The following is a 23,991-nucleotide window of genomic DNA, read 5'->3' as shown; positions in this document are numbered from 1 at the left end:
TGTGTGTGTGTGTGTGTGTGTTTAAGTAGAATCGTTACAAGCCGGTGGAGTGTGTGTTTTTGTGTTTGCACCAGTAAAGAACTTTGCACTTCATCACCAGTTGTGTGTGTGTCTCCTGCCTGAGTGTGACAGGGTGAATGCATGTGTGTCTCAAGAATCATCTGTCTGTCTGTCTTCGTGTGTGTGTGTGTGTGTGTGTGTGTGTGTGTGTGTGTTACAGGTCTAGCGGGTGGTCAAAAGTGTTGTTATTGTCCTCTGTGTCGTCGTCATCGTCGTTTGCCAGCGGGTTGCGACTGATGACCAGCTCCAGTCGGTCCCCGGCCTCCGTGATCAGAGGCACCGCCAAGCAGCAGTCAAAGTCCCTCGTCCTCACGTGGTTCACCTGGACGGAGACGGAGAGACGCAGACAGCGGCTGCTCTGGTAAATGGCTCTGCTGTCGGTTCGCTAGCTAACACAGACGGAGACCAAGCTGTTGCTTAACGTTAAATGATACTTCCTCATAGCAATAATCATGTTCATCCCAAATAGAAGCAATGATAAACAATCCTCACCATTACTTATCAACACAACAAACAGCCTTTTTTGTTTCTTATTTTTTACATAACCGTTGTGAGATCAAAACTTTGGGCGATCTTGCAACATGTTCAGAGAAATGTATGATCTAAACTAACTATTAGCTGATTTGTAGAGCAGTCACTGAGGAGGTGAAGCTGTGTTTGCTCTGTACTCCACATTACAAAATCAAATGTTACAACACGGTTAAAACGGTGAATTTGAGCATTAATTTGAGGGTGTTGAGTAACTGTAGGCCTTTTTATACAAGTACAAAGACTTAGTTAAGTGTATTCATTCGATACTAAATGTGTGGTGAGGAAATGTCTGAAGAGTCAGGCAAACATTTGACCAGGTTCACTGTCTCTTCGACAGTTGGTCTACGTTCACAACGCGGGCAAAAAAAGCCCAAATCAGACAATTTTATTTTGCACATTTGCGACTGATCTGTTTATTTCCATAACAGCATGAACAGCACGAATCACATGAGATTGGATCTTCGATTGTTTAGTCTTTTGCACATGCAGGTCAGTTCATGGCCTTGGATGTCAACACCCTGAGCAGTATTCCCTCATCATTACCTGCAGGATCCTGTCGTAGGGTTTGAGCCCGGCTCGGTCGGCGGGCCCGTCGGGTCGGATCATGTTGACGTAAACTCCTTTCTCCAAGAAGCCGTCTGACACGCTGAAGCCAAAGTCGTCGATCTCTGGGTCCTTCACCACCGTCACCTACCGACGACGGCACAAAGACGTGAGGTCGCTGTGGTGGAATCGAAACCTTGAACTCGGTTTAGAGTAATCCAAGTTTAAATGTTTATGGAAAGCATCTGTGACAGTTCAGCAGTAAAGCGATAATCTACAAACCACCACAAAGACAACAGCTGATCACCAGCTGATCACCAGCTGTACAGGAGACGGTCGGTCAGTTGTGTGAGCTCCGAAAGACATTCAATACAAAGAAGTCCACCATTGTTGTGTCTCATCATATGCTCTGAAGATAAATGAACCAAACGTTGCTACTGTAAAGTTTTGCTTTGGCAGCCGTTGGTCTAACGTCTGAAGAAGAAAAGGAAGCAAAATAAATAAGGAAAGACTGCACTGAATGGTAAAAAACACAACTTCAGCAGTGGGTCGATTTTACACGCTGAACTGGCTCGAATAAAAACACAGGCAATGATGGGCTGCTGACGCCGAATGTTGGCTTAGTGTGTCAAGCGAATCTAAACTTGAAGCAACATTATGAAACTTCTTTACAAGATAACAGCTTCAAAGTAATGTCGATGGTACCCCGACACACCTGCGTTCTTATTAGGCGCTAAGAGCAACTGACAAACAATAAAGAGCGAGAAAGTTCACACAAACAAACAAAGAAAGAGTAACTCTTGTCTAGTTGTGTTGTTGCATTTGCTTGATGTTTGGCTGTGTAAATTCCTGTAAAATGACTCGGCCCTGTCAGTCCTGGTTCTTTGGCGTCCGATGTCGTATTTGCTGCTTCCAGCTTACCAATAAATACACATCCACAGCTGGACACGAGGACACGAGGACACAAGGACACGAGGAGGACACAAGGACACGAGGAGGACACGGGGAGGACATTTGTCACATCCAACCTATTTTTGAGACGTAGCAAATACATTGTATGAATTTGTCCTTTTTTTTGTTTGTTAAACAAGTTCAGGAAAATCCTCCCTTTCCTTGTAATTCGACTGCATCCCCAACATGGACGGTGGTTTCTGTCTTGTTGTCGTGACAGACAGGGATCGGTATCAGCTCATTCAAAAGCAAAGCTTTGTGACAGGATGTGCTCCTGCTGTACAGTATTCACGCATGCTACATGCTTTACCGAATGAAATTGACACGCTAACAGACGACCACTGCTCAGTACCAATGCGATAGCGGGATAAATGCAAGATGGAGGGTTCTTAAATGAATAATGCAGGCCAGATGTTTTGCTAAGAACTATGGATTAACAAAAAACTGAAAAGGCATTATTATATAATGCATGAATATTCTATGGTCTTTTAACGAGACACCATTTAGAGGCTGTAACATTTTGGCCGTCGGCCAACGAGCCCATCAGTAAAAGCGATTTAGTAGAACTTTAATGTATCTCGTCCCCGTGGAGAGCAAATGTATTCCTCATTCCGGCCCTGAGCTGCAGAGGTTTGGGCAGACTCTTGAATGAGGTCATAGTTGTGAATCCACAGGATGAGGACAAGCGGCCGCCAGCATAACCGTTGCCAAAGAATTGTACATTCTTAATCTACAATCACGCTGTATTACACAATATCCTGCACTGTAAAAATGTAATGTATTTCTGGTAAAAAGGTCATTTTGATGGCTTTTTTTAACTTGGACTGACTCGCCTGTGTCTGAAATCATTCACTATACTCACTACACAGCGGACTATACTGTGAGGTCGCCATCTTGTAATGCTGTCCGAATGTATAGAGAGAGTTAATGAACCCTGTGTAGTGGACTCAAAGTATTGCAGACGGACGAGAGGAGAGCAGCCCGGTGGAGACAAATCCATGCATTGTGGCGGGAAAAATAACATATTTATGTCGTGTATTTTGTATTAAATAATTCAGGAAAATACTTCCCCACATTGACAATGGCAGCTTTAATCCCCTCGTTCCCTTTCACAGTAAAAGCCCTAGACATATGTTCCATCACTGCCTTCCAGGGGGAAAACAATAAATATCTATCACCACAATGCTGGTCGGTGTTTATTATGGATGGTTGAGCAGCCGGCACGTTGTAAAGAATGACGTGAGTAGTGTCCGAAAGTGTTTTGTTTGCCTATGAGCTCACTCTATAGACATCTATTTAGAACTCATGCATAGTGAGCAGGCAGAAGTGAACTCGTCAAAGTTAGAATTGATTTGATCTATTTTCCTCCTACTTCCAGTCTTAATGCTGGTATTGAATGGTATCGATCTTCTTCTCTAACTCTCAACAGAAAATCAAAGAAGCACATTTCCTAAAAAGCTGAACTATTTGTTTGAGCAGCTCAGGCTTTCAAATAAATGAAGAAAAAACTTTAAGTCAATTTGGATTTACTTTAGATTAGTTTTTCTTCTTGGTGTTCACCCTCTACTCTAACAGAAGCCCCGTCGTGACCGGGTCTCCGGGCGGAGCTTAGAACTCACTTTGTGCAGCTCCAAAGGCGTCGGGGACAGAATCCCCTGCATCTCCTCTTTGATCCGACGAGACTCCCACGTCCTCTCCGACACCCTCAGCGAGGCCTTTGTCTTGGGCTCGTGGTGCAGGAGGGGAGATTGGTTATCTTGGTGGATGTGGGCCCCATGGTGCAGGTGGGCCTCGTGAAGCAGGTGGGCTTCGTGGTTAAAATGGGCCTCCTGGAGCAGGTGGACTTCTGGGTGGAATGAAAGGGTTAGTTTTTAAATAAAATGTAAAATGTATTACTACAAGCAGCCCTTCAATACACAGCAGCATGCTCGTACATACAGTTGTGCTGAGTTCGGTTTCCCTGAATTGAATTTCTTTTTCTTTTGTCAGTCCTATATTAAGGGCTCGGGGGACAACCGCTCGTCACATCCGCCATCGAATTACCTTGGTGGAGTTGGGCCTCTTCGTGCAAGTGGGCCTCCTCGTGCAGGTGGGCGCCCTGGTGGAGGTGTGTGCCCTGGTGGAGCAGGTTTCCCTGGTGCAGAAGAGAATTCCTCCGCAGCGGGCTCATCCTGCTGTGGCTCAGCATGGACTCAGCTGGAGGCTTGATGACACCGTCTACACCCAGACTGATGGCTGTTCCTGTCATGATGGATGCCTGCACCAACCAAAGCGCACGCACACACACACACACACACACACACACTTAAACCTCAGCTGAAACTGCTAGTTTGAGAGTGATATGGTTTTAAAGAAGCATCCGTAGCCTACATGAAAGTCTTGCGATGTGATGAGTAATAAGGAGGCGGATGCTCGCATGCTGACTGACCTCGATCTCTCTGAGTAGTTCTGATTGGCCGCAGGTCTCCAGATCCTCAAGCGCCTGACACCAGAAGCTGTCATCTGGATCCAACAGAATACCGTCCGGTTGTTGGCTAATAAATCTGTCACGCACAAAAACAACAAAGTGAGATTGTATGAAGCTGCTTTGACAATAAATAAATGCGTTTAAGCCACCGAAGCAAACAAGACAAACATACACGTTTGGACAAACACTTTCTTTATGAGTTGAATCTTAAATCTACTGCTGAACGCAGTCACATCGTGGCAGAAGTCAATCGGGTCGCATTATCAACGAAGCCGATGTGAAAACAGAGCAGTGCAAGTGCAGGGAAGGCTCTGCGTTCTGGTTTAATCCAACACGGGTAATCTTTTAACGCTGAATGTCCTTGACTGACAAGATTAATTCAGTTTCACTGCACAGCTGATTTTTTTTTCTCGCCTCATCCTTCCTCTCCATCTCTCCGCCCCCGTTTGTGTTACATAACCCCCAACGAACGCTGCTATCCTCACAAGGCTTAACCCCCTGACTCATCGCCACACACACACACACACACACACACACACACACACACACACACTGCTCAGTCAGTCTCGCTGGCTTCATGACTCAACCTCCATGATGAGATATTCCACATCACCAGTAAACTCTGGGTGCTGATACTGGCACAAGCAACCGGAGGATCCTTTTAAAAGCTAAAACACTGGTTTGTGTAATGTAGACACCAGAGCTGTGACGATATGCAATTAGAGAAGATTCATTTGATAATATGGAGTAAATGATGTAACTGGCAGACCATTGTGTGTGGTGTGGCAGGACAGTGATTGGCCTGCAACCCTTAAATCAAAGCCTATAATGTTAATGAGTTAGCGTATGTGAAAGCTAGTTTTTCGAAACCTTTAGAACTAAAAAAGAAGCTTTTTACATCATGAAATTAAATAATGGAACCATTACATTCATTTTGTCATTAAAAAAAAAGTCCCCTTAAAGGAACATACCAGTGGTTTTGTTTGATGTATGTTTACTTATTCTTTAGATCACAGCTAAGCATGAAAACCATCCTGCTGTGTTCCAGGCTTCCACTGGTTCACATCCATTCAAGTGATAATTTGAGTTGTGTTCATAAAGATTTTAAATGTTACATTATTTGTACGGGGTAACTCAACGCACACTAAAACAAATCTGCAAAAATCAAAGCGGGCGCGATCAGCCAGAGTATGCAAGCTTCAAATCTGCAATATCAGATTTAAATGCGGGCCAAAGACGGCAACCAACGTTCTGCTGGAATTGAATGAAAAGATGTTAAACTGTCAGTAAAGGTGTGAGAGATACAGGATTGGAAGGTAAAAAGAGAAACCAAGTCCAGTCCTACCCTGGTGGTTTGTCCCAGTCGTCCTCACTGAAGCCTCCGTCACTGAAGGGGTAGTTCTTCCGGCGTCCAGGAGGTGGCGTGGTGCTGCGCTGCTGCTTGGCACAACGCCACTCATGGGGATGGAGGGCGATACCAGCTGCCTGGTGGTTGTATGTACCTGCGCGAGGAGAGACGGTGCTCGTTTACAGGCTGACTCCGTCGATAGATACACATGTTTAGCTTTCTAGATGGAACTATTTGTGAGTTTCCTTTGGATGCAGAATTATGTGTCATCTTCTAACTTTTATAAGAGCTCGATATGTTTTGCAGTTTATGGCCATGTTGGCATTTCACTGGACAACGTGTTAATCTGAAGCTTACCCTGGCTGCCATAGCCGGCGTCCAACCCTGAGCCGTCCCAAGACTCCATGGCCGAGTCGACGCTGGGTATAGTTGTGGAGTAAAGCTCCGACAGCTTATTGGTCTGTTGGCTGTCCGTCAAATCGTCCTCCTCTGTGTCGCTGAGCTCAGTCTCTGTTGTGTCCTCTGCCTCGGCTTTCCTCTCCTCTCCATCTTGGAGATAAGAAGTTGGGAGTTAGGGGCTGTGGTCAAGACCAGCTTAATCGAGTTCAAGTCATGTCCAAGTCCAGGTCCAGTCGAGTCCAAGTCAAGACCAAGTCCGGAGCAAATCGAGTCCTCATCCAAGACCATGAAAGGCCAAAGTGTCCTTCCAAAGCTAATGTAGTGATTCAAGAGTTAGGATGGACAGAAATGAATATAAACAACATTCATCCATCTTCTAACATCAAACTAATCAATGCATAGAATTGGAGTTTGAGGACCATTGCAAGACGCAGAGGCAAACTCATAACAAGGCACGAGAGCAAGAAAAGGTGTTCTCGGGTACTACGGCCCTGCAGACACGGCTGAACGCAAGTCAGCTCCAAAAACATCGACTTCAGGTCGGAGGCTTGGCGATCATCATGAAGATAAGGCACCAAGAAAATGCAAACCATAATGATCAAAGTTACCGTACATACTGTCGATCTGTTTCTTTATCTTGAGGGTGACCGTCTCTCCGGCCATCTGCAGCAGGTGGATCGCTTCACTCAGGGGCTTTCCTTTCAAACTGACGCTGTTGATCGCCAGGATCCGATCACCTACATGAATAGCCCCCGTCCTGGACACACACAGAAAAACATGACACATTCACACACACACACAAGTAGGTAAGAGGCCACACACAAATGAATCAACATGAGTCATCTTGAAACCATTTATATCAGCTCCAAAGAGATGACATCAATAGTAAAGTGCTATCCAGCTAATGTTGAGTCTAAATATCTGGAGTCAGATCGTGGGGGCAGCAGGCTTAGCAGCTCTTCTTGGGGAACTCTGAGGTGAACCAAAGCCAGACTCTCCAGTGGTCTGGGTCTTCCCTCCGGCCTCTTAACTGTTGGACGTCCCCCCGGAAAACCTCGAAAGGGAGGCATCCATGTGGCATCCTTTATCAGATGTTGAACCACCTCCGCTGGCCCCTTTCGAAGGAGCAGTGGCTCCACTCCGAGCTGAGCCCTGCCACCCCATGAAGGAAGCTCATTGAATCCGCAATCTCAGTCTTTTGGTCACGAATGCTCGAGACCATAGGCGAGGGGTGGAACGTAGGTGGACGGGTAAAATGGAGCAGACAAATGCTGCCTTTTTGTAATTTGTGTGAACTGAACCTTTGACGTATTAGAAAAGCCAGATTATCTTAAACAAGACCATGAACTAGTTGATTATACTTTACCCCAAAAAAATAAAAACGTTTGCCAATGAACATGAGCTTTCTCTGAATCTAACTTGTAGGGCACAGTGTTGGATACAAACTGCATGCAGACACACAAGGCTTCAGACATACCGTCACTGTTTACAGGTCAGATCTGCGTTCAGGAATTTAAGTTATGACTGTTGACTAATTTAGGGAACAATGCAGTGACTCTGGAGTGAATAACAACGACTCTGTCTCCTCCCTCTATCACCGGCCGCTGCATTAAACCTAGTGTCATGTAAAGCGGTCCTCTATCTGGCGGCCTTCACTGATAGAGGTATTATTCATTGTGATATCTAATCTCATACCCGCTCAAGGACCCGTACATCACATGGACGTGCGTAAGAGATTAAAGTCAGAAAAGTGTGTAACAAAATAAAAAGGGGGGGTTGTTGGTGTGAACATCTTTCATGAGCCGCACAGAGATGCTGAGATGTTCCTTCACTGTCTCCTGTGTCGAGCTGAGCCACGTTTATTTATAGAGTGCTTTCAGCCAACAGGTCGCAGGCAAAGTGCTTTCATCGACAACAGTTTAGAACAGGAAATAAGAGCCACTGCACGCCAAACTCCAAGGAGCGGAGGTCACAGAGTGCGTTTGTATGGAAGCGTGGCGGGGCCAGCAGTAATCCGCCCCCCCCCCCCCCCCCCCCCCCCCCCCCCCCCCCCCCCCCCCCCGGGTATTTCGGTGGAATAACACGTGAGCCGGTTATAAAAGCCGACATTTTATTGTGAAGCTGAGTTCACCGGCGGATGCTTGTGACTCATTGTGTCATATTCGGTTCAGCCTCGTTACCACGGACGCCAGCCGTCTCTCCGGCGCATCACGTTTCATCCGTCATCCCTCCGCGTCACACGGCACCTGCTGGTGGGGAAGTCCTCTATTTATCGCCCAATGGCGGCTTCTATTATTTCTCCTCGTGAGGTTTTTTGCCCCACTGCTTAGAGAGGACTGAATAAGACGACATACTGTCAGTTGGTCCTCTTCATCTTGACGAAGGATGTTGAGCACACGAGACGATGATTACTGCTTTCCACACACACGTGTGTTTGAATGGGATCGACAGCTCGAACTATGTTCACTAAAAGGTCACGAGCCTTGTTCTGAAGTCACCATGACCTTTGACACCAAAGGGATGTCAAAGGTCATGTGTGTGTGTGTGTGTGTGTCCCTCTGTGTCTGTCCACAGCTAGTTCTGAATAACATGTTTTGGAGCCCGGTCACGGCCGCATGCTCAAGGACCTCTTGTGGTTGCCGTGACTAACACGTTCTCAAAATAACTTGTTTTGCCCGTTTTATATCTGCGGCCATTGACCGCCTGCTGCCTCCTCACTCGCTGCTCCTCAGTGATGATCCAGCTGATGTGCATCGACCGGCCACCGCTCTGCGGCCGGAGACGCAGTGAAAACAGTTTGCTCCCTTTTGTTGTTTTGGACGTTGTGTTTGGCAGATAACCGCCGACGGAGCGACCAGAACTCAGACTGTGTGTTACCTCGAATACTCGAAGAAAACTTATATAGTGTTGCTGTCGTTGAACACTTATTTACCCGTTTACTTCAACTCATGAAGGCTTTTCTCAGTTTCCTGAGTTCATCATGGAGGTGTGTGAATGAAGTCTTCTTTAAGAACTCCGGTGTTACGGCTGGTTAACGGACACGCAGACGCTCCGTCTGTGGGTAAAGTATTCCGTGAACAATGTGATGCAATCCTGAGCAGAGCAGACTTGTTCAAATAGATCGGTTGTCTGAAACGGATTACAGGAAAACATCTCTGGCTCCACAGTCTGCCGAAAGGCCCCGGAGACAGAAGAAAATATGTCCTTCATGTGAACAGATCCACCGCCTAGCGAGGCGCTGTGCAACATGATACTGTGGGAAGGCGGGAACGCCGCCAACACAAATCTCCACCGTCCCAAAAAAAGACGTCGAGAGTGTTTCTAGGAATGGCATGTGTTCACTTCTCTAAATATAAAACGTTGACACAACAGACCGCTGGAGATTAAGTTATGTGTTTTTATGCTGAACATAGACATACTCCAACTTTTTTATTACCATTTCAAATCTACATATTAGAACAAGGTTTATGTTTGTGCAAGAACAAAGTGTTCCTTCTTGCTGCCAGCAGAAAGGACGCCGTGTCCACCGCTTTGTAAGCTTTTGTAAGCTGCAGGTGAGTTGTTCCACATTGTGTCAGTCAGGAAATGAGATCTCACGCTGGTTCATCGCCACTCCTGAGGATGCACAGAGTGTGTTTCTGGAGTGAAACTTGCTCACAATGTGGATAAAGTGGATTAAAAGTTGCCAACCTGTCTGTGCTGTGTAGCCTAACTTACAGATCGTAACATCACACAAGTTGAGCCTCGTTCTAGGAAGCAGAAGTGAAAATGAGTCATCCTCCACATCTGTTCTGTGGTGGTTTCACAATGATGAAGACAGTTGGAGAACAACTAGTGACAGATGTTTAGGTATTCTATCAAAGGAAGAAGTGCATACAGCTGTTGTAAGTGGAGGAAATAGTCCTCAAGGGGGAAGATGCCCCCGGACCTCCCTGTAGGTTTGAGATGAGCAAAGCTATGAGACGTGGTTATTATATTAACATTCACACGTTTCTACAGTTAGTATGTGTGTTACATGACTGGAGCTCTTATACATAAACCAGGAGATCTACTCATATAAATAATAATGATAATAATGAGCACAGAGGCACTCAAACCCTGAAACGATGTCTTTTGAGTAACTCTACTCTTTCATGTTATACACATAAAGTGCACCATAGGACGACGCCATGATAGATTTTTAGTAGTTTAGTTTTCTCCAGAGTCAGTAGTTGTGTAACCTTTAGTGTCACTTGAGACTTTTAGGATTCTTATTGCGTGTTCGCACTATGAGCGACACAGCAACAGACTGCAAATCCTGTGCAATGACAGGATCTACGACGCGCTGCAAATCAAAGTCGAGCGGGTCTCGGGTTCTTTTTCAAGCGCTCCAAACATAAACCAACCTTGTGTTTTTCTTTCTTTCTCCTCACGTTATACATCCAACAGCTCCCGGCGCTATTTAACGGCACGACTACGAGCGCTGGAGCGACACTTCACTCGTAGTGTGAAGACGGCATGAGTTGTGTTTTGTGCTACGTTTGTCTGCTGTTATACGGGTCCTGAAGCAACATGTTGAAACGTGTGCAAAGAGGAGAAAAAACCTCCAGCTGCAGCGCCTTTCTGTAATGCTTCAAACGAGACTCCCAAGAAAAAGAAAGAAAAGAAAATGAGTGTGTGTGTGTGTGTGTGTGTGTGTGGGAGAGCATGTACCTCTCAGCCAGGCCTCTCTTAGTCAGGCCAGATATAGTGATGGGGTCAAAGGGCTCCTCGGTGCCTGAGATGGTGATACCCAGAGGGCCTCCGTACCGCTTCAGCTCCACCGTGTAGATGATGCTGCCCGACGTCTCCTGCTCATCTGATGCACACAAGGACGCGCACGTGTTATTCAATTGTTTCAACTCCAACGAGTACATGTATGCATGTTGCTCAACACACACACACACACACACACACACACACACACACTAAAACCTCTTCCGTTCACTCGGTGGTACTGCATCACGTTATCCGTTCATGTGAAATGCACAGTGCTTCTCTCCAGAAGTAGGTCAAAACTCTTCTCAAGACAACAATGGCGCGGAAGACACAGTTTCCATGGTAACCAGGCAAAATGACTGCGTCGTCATCATGTAGCACGAACACACAATCTCACACATTAATATGAGCCTGCGTGCGTGTGATCATCGTAATCTGGAGTGATTACACAATCCGTCCCGTAGTCATGAGTCTCGGGGGGACGGGATCTCTTCTCCACCTGCACTGTGTTGATCAAACAAATCCAAGATGGCGGCTGTTAAACGGGTGACACAGGTCCTCAGCTGGATTCAACACATTAAGGTGAAATACACCACCAGGATACTTACTATAGCCCGTATGTTTCCTCTATTGTTTTTTTTAACGCTATGTTATTTGGAAACTTGTATTTTTGGATTTAATTGTTCACTTTTCCAATAGTTTCCGTTTCCCCACTGAGATCAATACAAATTCATCTTTCAGTGTTTGACCAAAGCTGCAGCAGGAGTCCAGGAGTCGTGGACAACAGCAGCACCTTGTGGTTAAAAACTGTCGTTGCGTCTCCTTAAAACTGATGCTGAGCTGATGGACATTATGTAATCACATACAACAGTAGAAGCATCTGGAGATGAGTTTGACATCATGGTCCGGCTCCACGTGACCATTCGCTACATTCGTACCCGAGTTGTCTTCGTCTTTGCGTATCTTCAGCTTCACCAGCTCCTCGCTCTGCTGCAGGATCTGCTCCGCGTCGTCTTTGGAGCAGTTCTCCAGCCGGATGTTGTCGATGGCCAGCAGCTTGTCACCGGGCTCCAGAGTTCCTGTTCTGAAGGAGAGAACGAGTACGAGAACGAATAGAATAATGAACACGTTTTGTGAAGTGTGATGTACATAATGTGTGTCGAACATTAGAATACACTAGCAGAGAGATGCAGCGGACTAGAACAGGCTGTGGGATACCTGTGGGCCATGCTGCCCTTCTTGATGTCAGAGATGATGAGGGGCTCTCCTTGCTTCTTACTGGCTGTGGAAACGACATCACACTAAGCATCAGAAACAACAAACTAACAAGTATACGTAGCATTCCAAATGTAAAAATAGTCTCAATACTATTAATGATAATAATGAAAATAACAGTAACAGTAACGCTACGTCATCAACACAAATCGCGCGTAACGATATATTTGAATACATTTTTTATTTGTCTTGAGATAAAGGAAGAAAGGTTACATGTAGTTGCACTCTTCACAAATCAAAAACTCTTTCACAGACAACGAGACATCATTAAGCCGGCCTCCTCTCTGGTCCTCTCTGGTCGGCTGTTGCAGCAAAATAACAATCTGGAACTGAACATCAGCAAAACTAAAGAACCTGGTGAGAGAGAGGATCGACCCGACAATCTCCTCCTCCCTGAGAACGGGAAGAGAACTTCGCCTTCATCCAGAGGAAGAGAAAGAATTGTGTGATTCAAAGGTTGTAATAGAACGCGTGCTCGCCTCAATAACTGTGCGTTGTGGTGATTCCACAGCCAACGAGAGGAGACGTCTGACAGACATAGTCGTGAGACTGGCGGCGGACTCCCCACCGTTTCTGAGCTGTAGCACATCCAGCGGAAAGGTTTCAGACATTTTAAAGAACTCCTCACACTCTGCAAAGCCTCCAGTCAGTCGTCGGGTAAAGTATTCAGACTGCAGCGTCTCGCTCAGCACCAAGCGATCAGCACGAGCCATCTGGTTGAACGTGTGGCTGCTCGATGTGTGTTTTTGTATCGTGTGCTACGTGATCCTATGTTTTGTCGTTGAACAAAGAGAAAGCTGTAATATAATAAGAGATTGAATCTTGACCGAGGAATGCTGGAAATGTTGTGCCGGCATCGGAATGATACTTTGTCACGTTACGTCTCTGTGACGCTGCGTTCAGGTGCAGCGGTGCAGCTGTCAGAGCGCCTCGTGCTGTCGCTCTGTGACTCTCCTCGTGTTCAGCAGTGAACACTTGCATTCAGAAGGTGGCACCATCGCACCGCTCTGTCTCAGAGCCGGTTACAGTCACACAGCATTACAAATGATCAACCCTTTTTTTTTAGGTCATATAGTTTGATACATCTTAACAAAATCTCATCCCCACAAGTATCTTTTAACTTGTTTGCACCAAACCCTGTGTGATCCAGTGTCTGTAGTTGTTCTACAGAGATCACAGTGAGGATCTATAGAACTCACTTTAGACCACTGCAGCCTGTGGACAATCTATTTCATCTTTGCAAAATGGTGACGATAAGTGCATCTTCTCTAAAGTAGATTGCGATATGTATCCAGTTCTTCCTCCCCTCGTCTTCTGGAGCGTGTCAGAGATTGTACGATTCTCGATAATCTCCGCAGGGCAGGAGCGGAGCTCCACCGCCCCGTGAAGGAGGGAGCGGGGCGGCGATGGTGGAACGTGAGGAATCAGAGCTGGTTGCAGGTATTTAAAGAAGTGAGAGTTGAGGGATTTAAAATGCTTAATCTCAGCTGCTCAAACTATTGGAAAGGATCATGGACGTATAGATGTTTGAATGGGACTAATCCCTCCTCGGTCCAGGTATTGAAGGATCCATCCATCACAGAGGGTTCAAACATATTCTTACTAGTTATTGTGGCATTTATGGTCAATTATTAGATTATTAGACGAGGCTGCTCTGACCTGCTGATCCAGCCACTTTCATATCGACGTATATATTCAGAAATGTGGAGTTTTCTCTATATTTAGACATGTAAGCTGTTGGGATGAGCTCTGTCTTCTGAAATGACACATACGGCTTTATTTAAGCTCACAGCTTCATATTCTATTGGTTTCTATGTTGGTAAATCATTTTGAGGTACTTTCATGTTACTTCATACTTCTACTTCACTACATCTTGGAGGCAAATAGTTTACTTCTCACTTCACATCAGTAACTATTAATACAACACACGACCGATTAATGCTTTATGACGCGATTATATATGAATCCAAAACAAATAAAGAAGCTTTCCACATTAAAGCATTCAAATATAATATTATATAATAATAATATAGAACTATAATATAGAAGATATAATACACATTATTCTGAAATAGGCCGTTATAACGACTACTTTTACTGTTGGTACATAAAGTTTATTTTAATTCTAATACTTTTACTGGTAACCTGAGAGAGTTCCCGCTTTCACGTCCTCACTCGTTGTAATACTTACTGATGTACTTCTATGTCTTTAATGCAAATATTGAAATGAACATGGCGGGTTGAGCAGTGGACCTGCCACTGAGCTGCTACTTAAAATACTACAGCAAACATCGGCACGCTGAAGTATACACACATGCCAGACTATCAGGTTATTGCATCACCACCAACAGCAGCACTAGAGCGGTCATCACAACAACAATCATAATGGATCCACTGTGTTTAAAATACACTGGAATTTACACCAAAAGCCTAAACATGATAGTTTGGTAACTGCACCAAACGACGTTTTACTAAATTGTAAATGCATGTTGTTAAATCTGTGAAGCCAAAAGCATGTGGATAGTGGAGACCCAAATACAACACTGCTGTGAACACCTGAACGTGACATCATTCTCCTGCAGCCTCCGTTCTTCTGGGACGACTGGTCAGGAGAATTAGGAACCAACACACGGGTCACTCTTCAGTGTGTGCAACGCACCAGGATTGAAAGTAACTCGTTAGTCACTCTGTCGTCCCGAAACCATTGTTTTCCTACGGTACGTTTTTCAGACGTTTTATTTTTTAGACGCCTATAAAAGTTACAAAATTCTCAACTTTTCAGCGCAAGGTGCGAAGTCGCACCTCGTCAATGTCACGCTAGACCGAGGCGGCCAATCAAATCAAGCAAGAGGCGGGCTTTACTACTTCCTGTTTGGATGCCGGTAAATGTGGTAGAAAGTGATATTAGCGATAGTTAAGTACGATGATACGATATCATTTCCCCCTCAACAGCAGAGCAACTTCCATCCAGACTGGGAAAACTCAGACCACAAAGATGATGAACGTGCAGTTTGTTCACATACTTTCTGCCCACATGTTATCAGGCCAGTGGCTGGAGGTCAGTGTCATCACAATGAAAAAGAGAAGTGTGTGTTCTGGTGTGTATACCATTTTATAAACAGTGGTACCAATGGAAACACACCTGTATGCTCTTGTGTGTGTGTGTGTGTGTGTGTGTGTTTGAAGAAGCACAGGGTGGTCTACCAGCAATTTAAAAACATAATAGATCATATGAGCAGTGTTTGATGTGTGTGTGTGTGTGTGTGTGTGTGTTCTTACCACTGATGGTGAGCCCCAGCTCCACTCCTCTTTTCTTCGGCAGTTTGACGTGGAACGTGCCGCTACTAGGCACCACTGACTCTGTGGTACAGAAACACAAGCAGGAGAGCCAGTATCACTAAGAAGTCTTTTCATCCCGCTTAACATTTGTAATTACGAGGCATTTAGCCCCTCTGCTCTTATCTCCCTCTGAACCGCTCTTCTCCGGGGCGAACAGCGACTTTAAGTCCCCACTCGCCTGCGAGAGTCACGATACTAATTCCACCCGTAAAACAACTCTCCATTCAGGCGTTAAACATGGCGGCTCTCTAACAAGCTCCACACGTCAGGACGCTGTAAACTCTCCAAGAAGCTCTCATCACTCACTGACGCTGCACACGTGAACATGGAGGTCATCAGCGGACCGTCGGTCACATTTCCTTGCGTGTTAAACTCATTTACTTCCATCCAGAGCTGTCGTCCTTATTTGAACTAGAGCGATGGTTTCTCTTGGGAGTTGACTGCTTCAGCGTTTGGGGTTAATGGCAGGGTGAGAAATCATTCTAACTTTGTTTCTGTTTATAGAACAAATGCTAATTTCATAATTACTTCTGGCTCATTAAGTGATGCAACATTATGAAAGGCAATACCAAAAACACGATTTATGACCGCAGAGCTCCAATCAAGTCAAATTAATTCCAAGTGTCTCACAGCGAGATTATAAAGTAGATTTGAACAGTTTGCACCCAACACAATATATGAAGTAGGAAGTAGTTTTAGTAAACAGGCCTAAAGGTACTTTGACAGTTTATGAAGTTTAATTGAATGGATAAAACCACATTATGTTCATCACAAGAGGGTTCCATGAATGAGCGTTCTCTTAATGTAACAGTAGTTTAATTTGAAGGACGGATGCATATTGTATTATATTGTTTAGCGGTGTTATTATGTAGAGTCATGTCCATATAAGGCCATTTCTAAAATCCCCTGCTTTGATTGGACGACTTTACTTTAGATTTCCTCTCTCACACTAACGGTCCTCTGGGCGGCGCTGCGGAGACGTTTTTGTTCGTCTCGTGCAAAGTGCACGAGGACGACACATGAACACGCAGCGCCGCCGAGGACGTCTACTCCACTGATCTAGACGCCAAGATTCACTGCAAAACCACAGAAAGAACGGGGAAGAAGAAGAAGAAGAGTAAATGGGGACATAAACAACGTAGGATTTTAGAATAGTTTTTAAAAAAACAGGTTTGCAAATGTGTAAAGAGGAAGGAAATGCAGTCAACACATGAAGTGGAGCCCGAGGATACACGCAAAGTAAAGATTCAACTTTTCTCCACAGAGCTACTTTGATGTAACTTTAATCAAACAAGAAATAGAAGAAATGACCCACCCATTATATATATACATGAACATATATATATATATATGTATATATATACAATGTTAGAAATCAGCAGGTTCACTTCAAATCAAACACAATACATTATCAGTTTCACCTTTCAGAAACTTGGATTGATTAAACAAGTATCTGTGCTTGAGTTCAGAAACTTAACGTATAATTTCAAAATGCAACTGGAGGACTTCTCTTTACCGTAGCGATTAGACTGCCGGACACTCCGACACTGCTTCTAGCTGGCAGGGTGTCCGTGTGGCTGCTACCTCTCCGTGGGAGTTAAACGCTGTAACCACTCTGTCCACTGACACAAACAGCTCTCAGCAGCTGAGTTTGACCGCTTCATGTCTGTTACTACATTCTGACTGCTAAACTCTTATTATATAAAATGACATACATTAAACACTCAACTATGCTCCATGAAAAGGCTTTAAACCCTCATGGATGACGCGGTTTACGACATCCTGTAGCTGACATGAGCTCCGGTAGAGCCACGCTGGAACGATACAGAGAAGTAAGCCGGCTAATTACAGACCTTTTCATTGCCATCCTGTTGCTAGGGCAACAGCTTAGGTCCAAAGTGTATTTCCTGTCGGAACGCTTTAAAACATTAACAACGGGAAATAAAAAGGGGGGTTCATGACTTCCAGTCTGGAGAGGACCTGTGAATGTGGGTGAACTTCCTGTTTGACGTCACAAACCTGCCACGTCGAATTCTATCTCCAGCGAGACCTTATTGGTCAGCGCCGCGTCCCGGAGCAGCTGATTGGCCTCCTCCAGGGTTCCGTCTTCTGTGGGGATCCCGTTGATTGACAGGAGGCGGTCTCCGACCTGCAGCAGGCCACACCTACAACAGGAGTTACCGCGGAGATGTCAGGTAGATTGGAAACATTGGATATTTACCATCTAATACATATTATATCTTACAGATCGTGTGCTGGTATCATTTCTTTTAGCAAAACCTGCACCGTTGCTGGTTGGACGGGAACCGTTTGGAGACTCAAATGAATAGTTCTAATAGACCTTGGGGAGGGAAAGGCTACTGTCAGTGTCTATGAAGCCATTAATAAAGGGGTTCAATAAGGAATCCTCTGAGTTCCTGCATTTCAGTCTGAATGGCCCATAAAGGTTCCTCAAAGCAAAGAGAGAGGAATGTTTCCAAAAACACCCGTTTGTGTTGCTATTTTCTGTGCCTATTTAGATATAATTACCCCCAGGACTCCAATGCTCCCAAAGGGGAAGTAAAACCGAAACACGTAGGTGTACTAATCGTCAGTAGGCCCGTACCTGGAACGTTCTTTTCTTCCTTTAATTCATTTTACATCAACAGATGACGCCTGAAGGAGCTTCAGACCCCCCCTGCTGTGTCACATAGCCCATTATTTTTAGCTACTGTAAATTAAAATGCTGCTGTTCGGATATTAAAGATTTCTGTTACCAAAACATCCACCATTCAGACACCCCCGAAGCTGGCTCCTCACTACATAAATCAGTTCTGCAATGAAAGTGAAGCACATTAGCGCTGACTGTTAAAATCATTAATTGTGGAAATACCTCTCCTTGGCAGAATAGAGGTATATGATGAAGGAGCCCTTCCACCTTTTTGAGGTATCGGCCTGTGAATTTGAGCAATTTTGGTAGTAAAGCCCTGTTTAGAGGTTTAACTGCGTTTCAAGTCATTCCAGTTAAACGAGGCACTAATGGGAACAAATCCACGATCCGTCTTCTGCTAACCGGCCTGTGTAAGTGTAGAAACACCACACACACAAAGAACTGTTTCCTGTCCAAGAACAGACCCTTAGGTAGCAAAGACTCCTCCTTCTTTTTAAAGCCAGACAATTAGCTTAGCATGTTAAGCACTCCAATGAACACTTGACTTTTCTTTGGTATTTAAAGATGCTCACGACCATAGAATGTATATGAGAAGTGGATGTAGTCATCGTGACGTCGCCCATTGGTTCCATTCTGATTTTGCCGATTTTTGTCGCCATCTTGGATTACGGCCGTCGCCATGTTGTTTTTTTCCCAAACAATGAACAGAAGTGACCATGTTTGGACTGAGGAGGAGCGACGTAGAGCCACCGTATACGTCTCTGGTAGCAGCAACGCCCTGTCAACCACAGTAAGCCCCGCCCTAAAGCATCCCCTGCTTTATGGTCTGTTTGACTCTAAATGGACCATCATTTACTAAATGAACATCATGCTGTATTGAAGAAGACTTGAAACTAGAGATTGAGACCATAAACTCATGTTTACAATGTTTACTGAGGTAATAAATCAAGAGAGAAGTAGAGTCATTTTCTCATAGACTTCTATACAATCTGACTTGTTTTTGCAACCGGAGGAATCGCCCCCTGCTGGCCAGTAGAGAAAATGCAAGTTTTGAGACATTTCCGCAAAGGCATCACTTGGCAGGACCGGAGGATGCCGCCTGCTCATAACTAGAAGTTGCCAACCTTTAGAATTGCCAACAGACGTCAACCTAAAACCAATGTGCAACTAGAAGGGCACTCAGAGAGCGGAGACCTCCGCCAAGGCCGTTCACATAAGCGCAAATATAACGCGTGTCACTGTTCACCCTATGATTCGAATCTGTTCCTTGTATGAATGGGTTCTTTCTTGGCACATGCTACACCCTCCCACTAAGTCTCGTGAAAATCCGGCTGATAAACAACTCTGTTAAAAACTCTGCAGCAGACCAATACATCAACTATATTCTGCTCACAGCATCTAAAATTTGATGAAACGAAATACTTACAAACATCATAATTTGGAATGCCGAACCAACAGCATACCTAAACCAGAAACACTAGCGCCTAAAAGAGATTATGAATATGACGACAAATAATGAATGCACAAATCTCGGTCATTAAAGTGTATTGTTTTGATTAATGCAGAACACATTCTGATCCTATATGGTTTTAGGTCGCTAACGACAATGTTACTATTCTATTCTGTTGCTTTTTTTCCTGGTCATGACATTTTCTGGTGATTTGCTGGTGATTCAATTGAAAGTTTTTGGTTTGGCAGATGTTTTTTTTTCCAAAGTGTGCCCATAACACATTCATACCTTAAGCAGTGCAACCTTTGATTTTATCCCTCGCCGCCGCTCTGATAGTTCAAACTATTTCAACTTTGACCTCGTTTCTCCAATGACCTGAAAAGAAGCCTCCATGGATGGAAATCTCATTGTCTTTGTGTCGGATCGCCACCTTTTACGATCAGAGGAGGAAGGTTAAGCCTTCGGTGCTAAAATGAATTAATGGGGAAAAAGTGGACCACGCGTTCTACTTTGTACTTTTGTCTTTGTATGACTCAAGGGTCAAAAGTCACGACTGTGGTTTACAATGTGTGCACTGAACTAAACTAAGAGCCACGTTATTAAATGCTGCTAAAATGATCTCAGTAGTTCTCCGTTTCTGGCCCAGAGGAGACTTCTGACAGGAGGAAATGAAGATGAAGTGACTTGCCTCGCTTTAACTGCCTCGCCGTGCTGCCCTTTGGATTTACAGGGCACTTAGGATTTACACTTCTCTGAATGTGACACACACATACACACACACACACACACACACAGACACACACAGTTGACATATCCTCTATTTAGTCATGAGTGGGTGACCTGTATTAATACACAATCAGACATCTTCATTATGATCTATTGAGTATTAAATTGTTTGCCAAGACTATCGGCACCGTCTCGCTGTGCCCTCTCTTTTTTCCATTTTTGTTCTCCTCACTTCTTTCCTTTCTTTTTCCAAACTCTTTTTTTCTTTTTGTATACTGTACTTTGAGAAATGTATTCTTCACCTCTCATCTGAATTTATTTGCTCTTTATTCCTTTCTTTGGCTTTTTATTCATGGCTCTGCCTGACAGCAGCTGCTACTACTATTAATATTATTAGTCACATTTTTATCACTGATACTATTACATCTTATTATCATAAATATTCTACTATATCCCCTGCTGCTGTTATTATTATTAGCATAAATCGTTTTTCTACTATTCTTATGATATTATTGGTGCTACTGCTATCACTACGCTCATATGTATGATTCATATCATAGGCTTGACTATGTTGTAATCTAATTAGGTTGTTCATTCTGTACACATGACATCTGTTGCACTTCTTCTTCATTTTCTCATAGACTTCTATACAACCAGAGGAGTCGCCCCCTGCTGGTCAGTAGAGAGAATGCAGGTTATACGACTCTTCCACATCGGCTTCACTCGGCAGAACTGGAGGTCGTCACCTGTTTCCAACCTGCTCCAACCAACCAACAGACGCCTCAGAAGTTAGAATTGGAATGCAAAGTGGCTCACTGCTGGCTGAGTCGTGTGTTTTCTGGGGACTGCTATAGTATACATATTTAAAATGTAAATACTGAATAATATTTAGCATTAATGGTAATAATTACAGGTTAAAACCTTGCACCGGTGCACACTTATGGTGACTGTGACAGACTAAAGACTGTTGTTAAGTGTAGTTCAGGGTGGTGTGGTGGGGTTTATTTAGTTTTGTCCTGACATAGCGGGGGGGGGGTACTTATCGATTCCTCCAGCGTGGGCGAGGGGAAGCTAACTAATTAGTGTTGTTAGTGTGGGCACTAATGGAGAAGGGAGGGTGGCCTCGGGGTGCAAAAACACACCCAGCACTTAGAGAGGCTGGTAATACGACTGGAACATCAATCAGTATAGACGACACACACACACACACACACACACACACACACACACACACACACACACACACACACACACACACACACACAATGCAGACACAATTGACAATTCACACAGAGAGACTTAAATTAAGTTGTGACGGGTCGGAGACACACACTTGCATGCCAATATTTGGAAAAACCCACCTACACTTGCATGTGAATGTCGCTTAAAAGTGTACATACACCCACACATCGCACAGAGCCAAGCAGAGCTGCTAATACACCGCCAGCATCAGTCTAACACACACACACACACACACACACACACACACACACACACACTGACATGCACACAGGAAAGCTAAGTAAAGCTGTTAATGCAGCATTAAAGTAAGCACACACACAAACACACACACACACACGGTCAGTCTGGCCGACAACAGCTTCATCACACAAATACAAACGTAAATCCTTCGTGTTATGCTGAACTAACATGTCGCTACAGTGTAGTAACGTGTATCTCAGGCACACAACAGGACATTCATTGATAAAAAAAGTGGTAAAGTACGTATTAGAACTCTTTGGCACTCTTAGATATAAGGGTACCAAACGGGTTCTCCCTGAAGGGCTGAGGTTCTAGTTAGAACCATTAGCTTCTGAATAACTCTTGTTAGAAGAAAGAGTTCTTCAAGGGTTCTTTCTGAGACTCGAGCTTTTTTATACTCGCGCTTAGCACCATAGCACCAGCTCCGAGCATGCATAAAGATGCCTTTGTGCTCGATGTGCTGCTTGTTGCATTATTCTCCAAAACGCCAGCGGGCGAACAAACAAAATGAACTCTGAAGAATCAAGAAGACAACGAGTGTAACCAGCAAAACGCCATAAACCAACCTCCTCAATGCCGAGGAGGGATTGTGATCAACTGTTAACTCATGTATCATATTCATGGACTACTTTATTGCCTTAGTACAAGAACTGTAAGTCAAATATTAAAAGCATTACAAAGAGACAAAGGTTGAATATTCTGTAAACAATTTGATTTGGCTGCAAAATATTTACTCAGGTTTAGATAAGACCGGTTTTAAAGGCATCTAAAAATCCTCCATCTTTGTATAAATACTCAAACAAATACTCAACTATTTTTGTGTGTGTGTGTGTGTGTGTGTGTGTGTGTGTGCGCGCTCACCTCTCTGCAGAGCTGTCGGGCTCTATGAACCGGATGAGTGGGGGTGCGGAGAGCGTTTCCGTGGCGAATATTCCTCCCTGCAGCTGGACACCGAAGCCGTTGAGGGGGTCGCCCGTCAGGACGACCTCGCTGGTCTCTACATGAACCACCTGACCACCCGGGCCCACCGAACTGGACGCCAGGGACACTAAACACACAAAAGATGTTATTCATTTAACCTTCAGGGACATTCGATCACAGCACAGACAGAGTGAGACACTTACAGGAGCTCTTGTGCTCTTTCTTTCTCTGCCGCCGTTTGAGCAGCGAGTTACGTGGACTCATGGGAACCGTAGTCCTGGGCAGGGTGCTGGAGCTCTGGCTACTGGGGCCCGATGTGGTGGTAGAGCCGGGAGAGAAACTGGCAGATACCAGAGCTGCAAGAATAGACAGAGAAAAGATTTGATTTCAATATTATGTAAAGCAACAGTATTGTTCGTTTTTTGTCTCTTTGTGGTCGTTTGATGTTTCTTCGTTGTCATTTTGAGTCTCTTTCATGTTGGTACTTGTCTTTTTAAATGAAGTTTTGTAGGTGAAGGCCAGAGGGGCCCCTGACACTTTTGGCCCCTGGGCCTGTGCCAAGTAGTCTCGTCCAGTTACTCGTCCATGTTTGGCTAGTGTGAGTTCGTGGGTTTAGATGAAAGGCCACATCTGCCTGAGGTCCCCTGTTTCACCATGTAACATGAAAACATATGAACTTCTTGACAGTAAAACAGAGTTAAATAAAAGCAATAAGTCGCTGAATGAGTGAATGAACAAGTAGCTGAACGGGAAGAAAAAGAGAGACAGAAAGAAACCCTGTTGTGTTGTCGCTGCGTCTGTGTGTGTGTGTGTTCTTACTCTTGCAGTAGTCCAGGCTGTTGATGGTGTTGTTGTTGGAGGCGGTCCACGACTTGTTGAGGGTGGCGCTCGTGTTGCAGAGGGTGGCGTTTGACGGGTGACAGTAGTTCACACAGGGGTCCCACGAGTGCGGGTGGTCCGACTTCTGAACCTTCACTGGAACACACAAAAATGATTTTGTTACTTGTGAAGGAAGCGTACCCTGACCCTTAACTTCAGTCAACCTAACATCTCGCAACCACCATCGTATGTTATTTGTCTGGAAAACCAATAAATAAAGTTGAGAAAACAAT

At 44.6% G+C, this 23,991-nt stretch overlaps 1 protein-coding gene across 1 annotated transcript in view; it reads right to left on the bottom strand.

Annotated features, from left to right (window-relative positions):
• Nucleotides 1–214: 214 nt before the first annotated feature.
• LOC306694274 (glutamate receptor-interacting protein 2-like) overlaps nucleotides 215–23,991 on the bottom strand; it is a gene marked incomplete at both ends in the record, with an annotated part of 149,204 nt that continues 125,427 nt past the window's right edge. Inside the window, 16 exons of the mRNA XM_079157047.1 lie at nucleotides 215–382; nucleotides 1,135–1,281; nucleotides 3,705–3,931; nucleotides 4,129–4,342; nucleotides 4,514–4,628; nucleotides 5,898–6,054; nucleotides 6,258–6,449; nucleotides 6,908–7,056; nucleotides 10,992–11,136; nucleotides 11,975–12,120; nucleotides 12,255–12,318; nucleotides 15,591–15,671; nucleotides 17,670–17,815; nucleotides 22,820–23,006; nucleotides 23,083–23,235; nucleotides 23,699–23,854. Of these exons, the coding sequence (XP_079013173.1) occupies nucleotides 215–382; nucleotides 1,135–1,281; nucleotides 3,705–3,931; nucleotides 4,129–4,342; nucleotides 4,514–4,628; nucleotides 5,898–6,054; nucleotides 6,258–6,449; nucleotides 6,908–7,056; nucleotides 10,992–11,136; nucleotides 11,975–12,120; nucleotides 12,255–12,318; nucleotides 15,591–15,671; nucleotides 17,670–17,815; nucleotides 22,820–23,006; nucleotides 23,083–23,235; nucleotides 23,699–23,854 (2,447 nt within the window). The remainder of the gene's footprint in view (nucleotides 383–1,134; nucleotides 1,282–3,704; nucleotides 3,932–4,128; nucleotides 4,343–4,513; nucleotides 4,629–5,897; nucleotides 6,055–6,257; nucleotides 6,450–6,907; nucleotides 7,057–10,991; nucleotides 11,137–11,974; nucleotides 12,121–12,254; nucleotides 12,319–15,590; nucleotides 15,672–17,669; nucleotides 17,816–22,819; nucleotides 23,007–23,082; nucleotides 23,236–23,698; nucleotides 23,855–23,991) is intronic.

The sequence above is a fragment of the Pholis gunnellus genome (assembly GCF_910591455.1).
Source record: "Pholis gunnellus genome assembly, chromosome: 3".
Taxonomy (NCBI): domain Eukaryota; kingdom Metazoa; phylum Chordata; class Actinopteri; order Perciformes; family Pholidae; genus Pholis; species Pholis gunnellus.
This window is presented reverse-complemented; position numbering and strand designations above follow the sequence as displayed.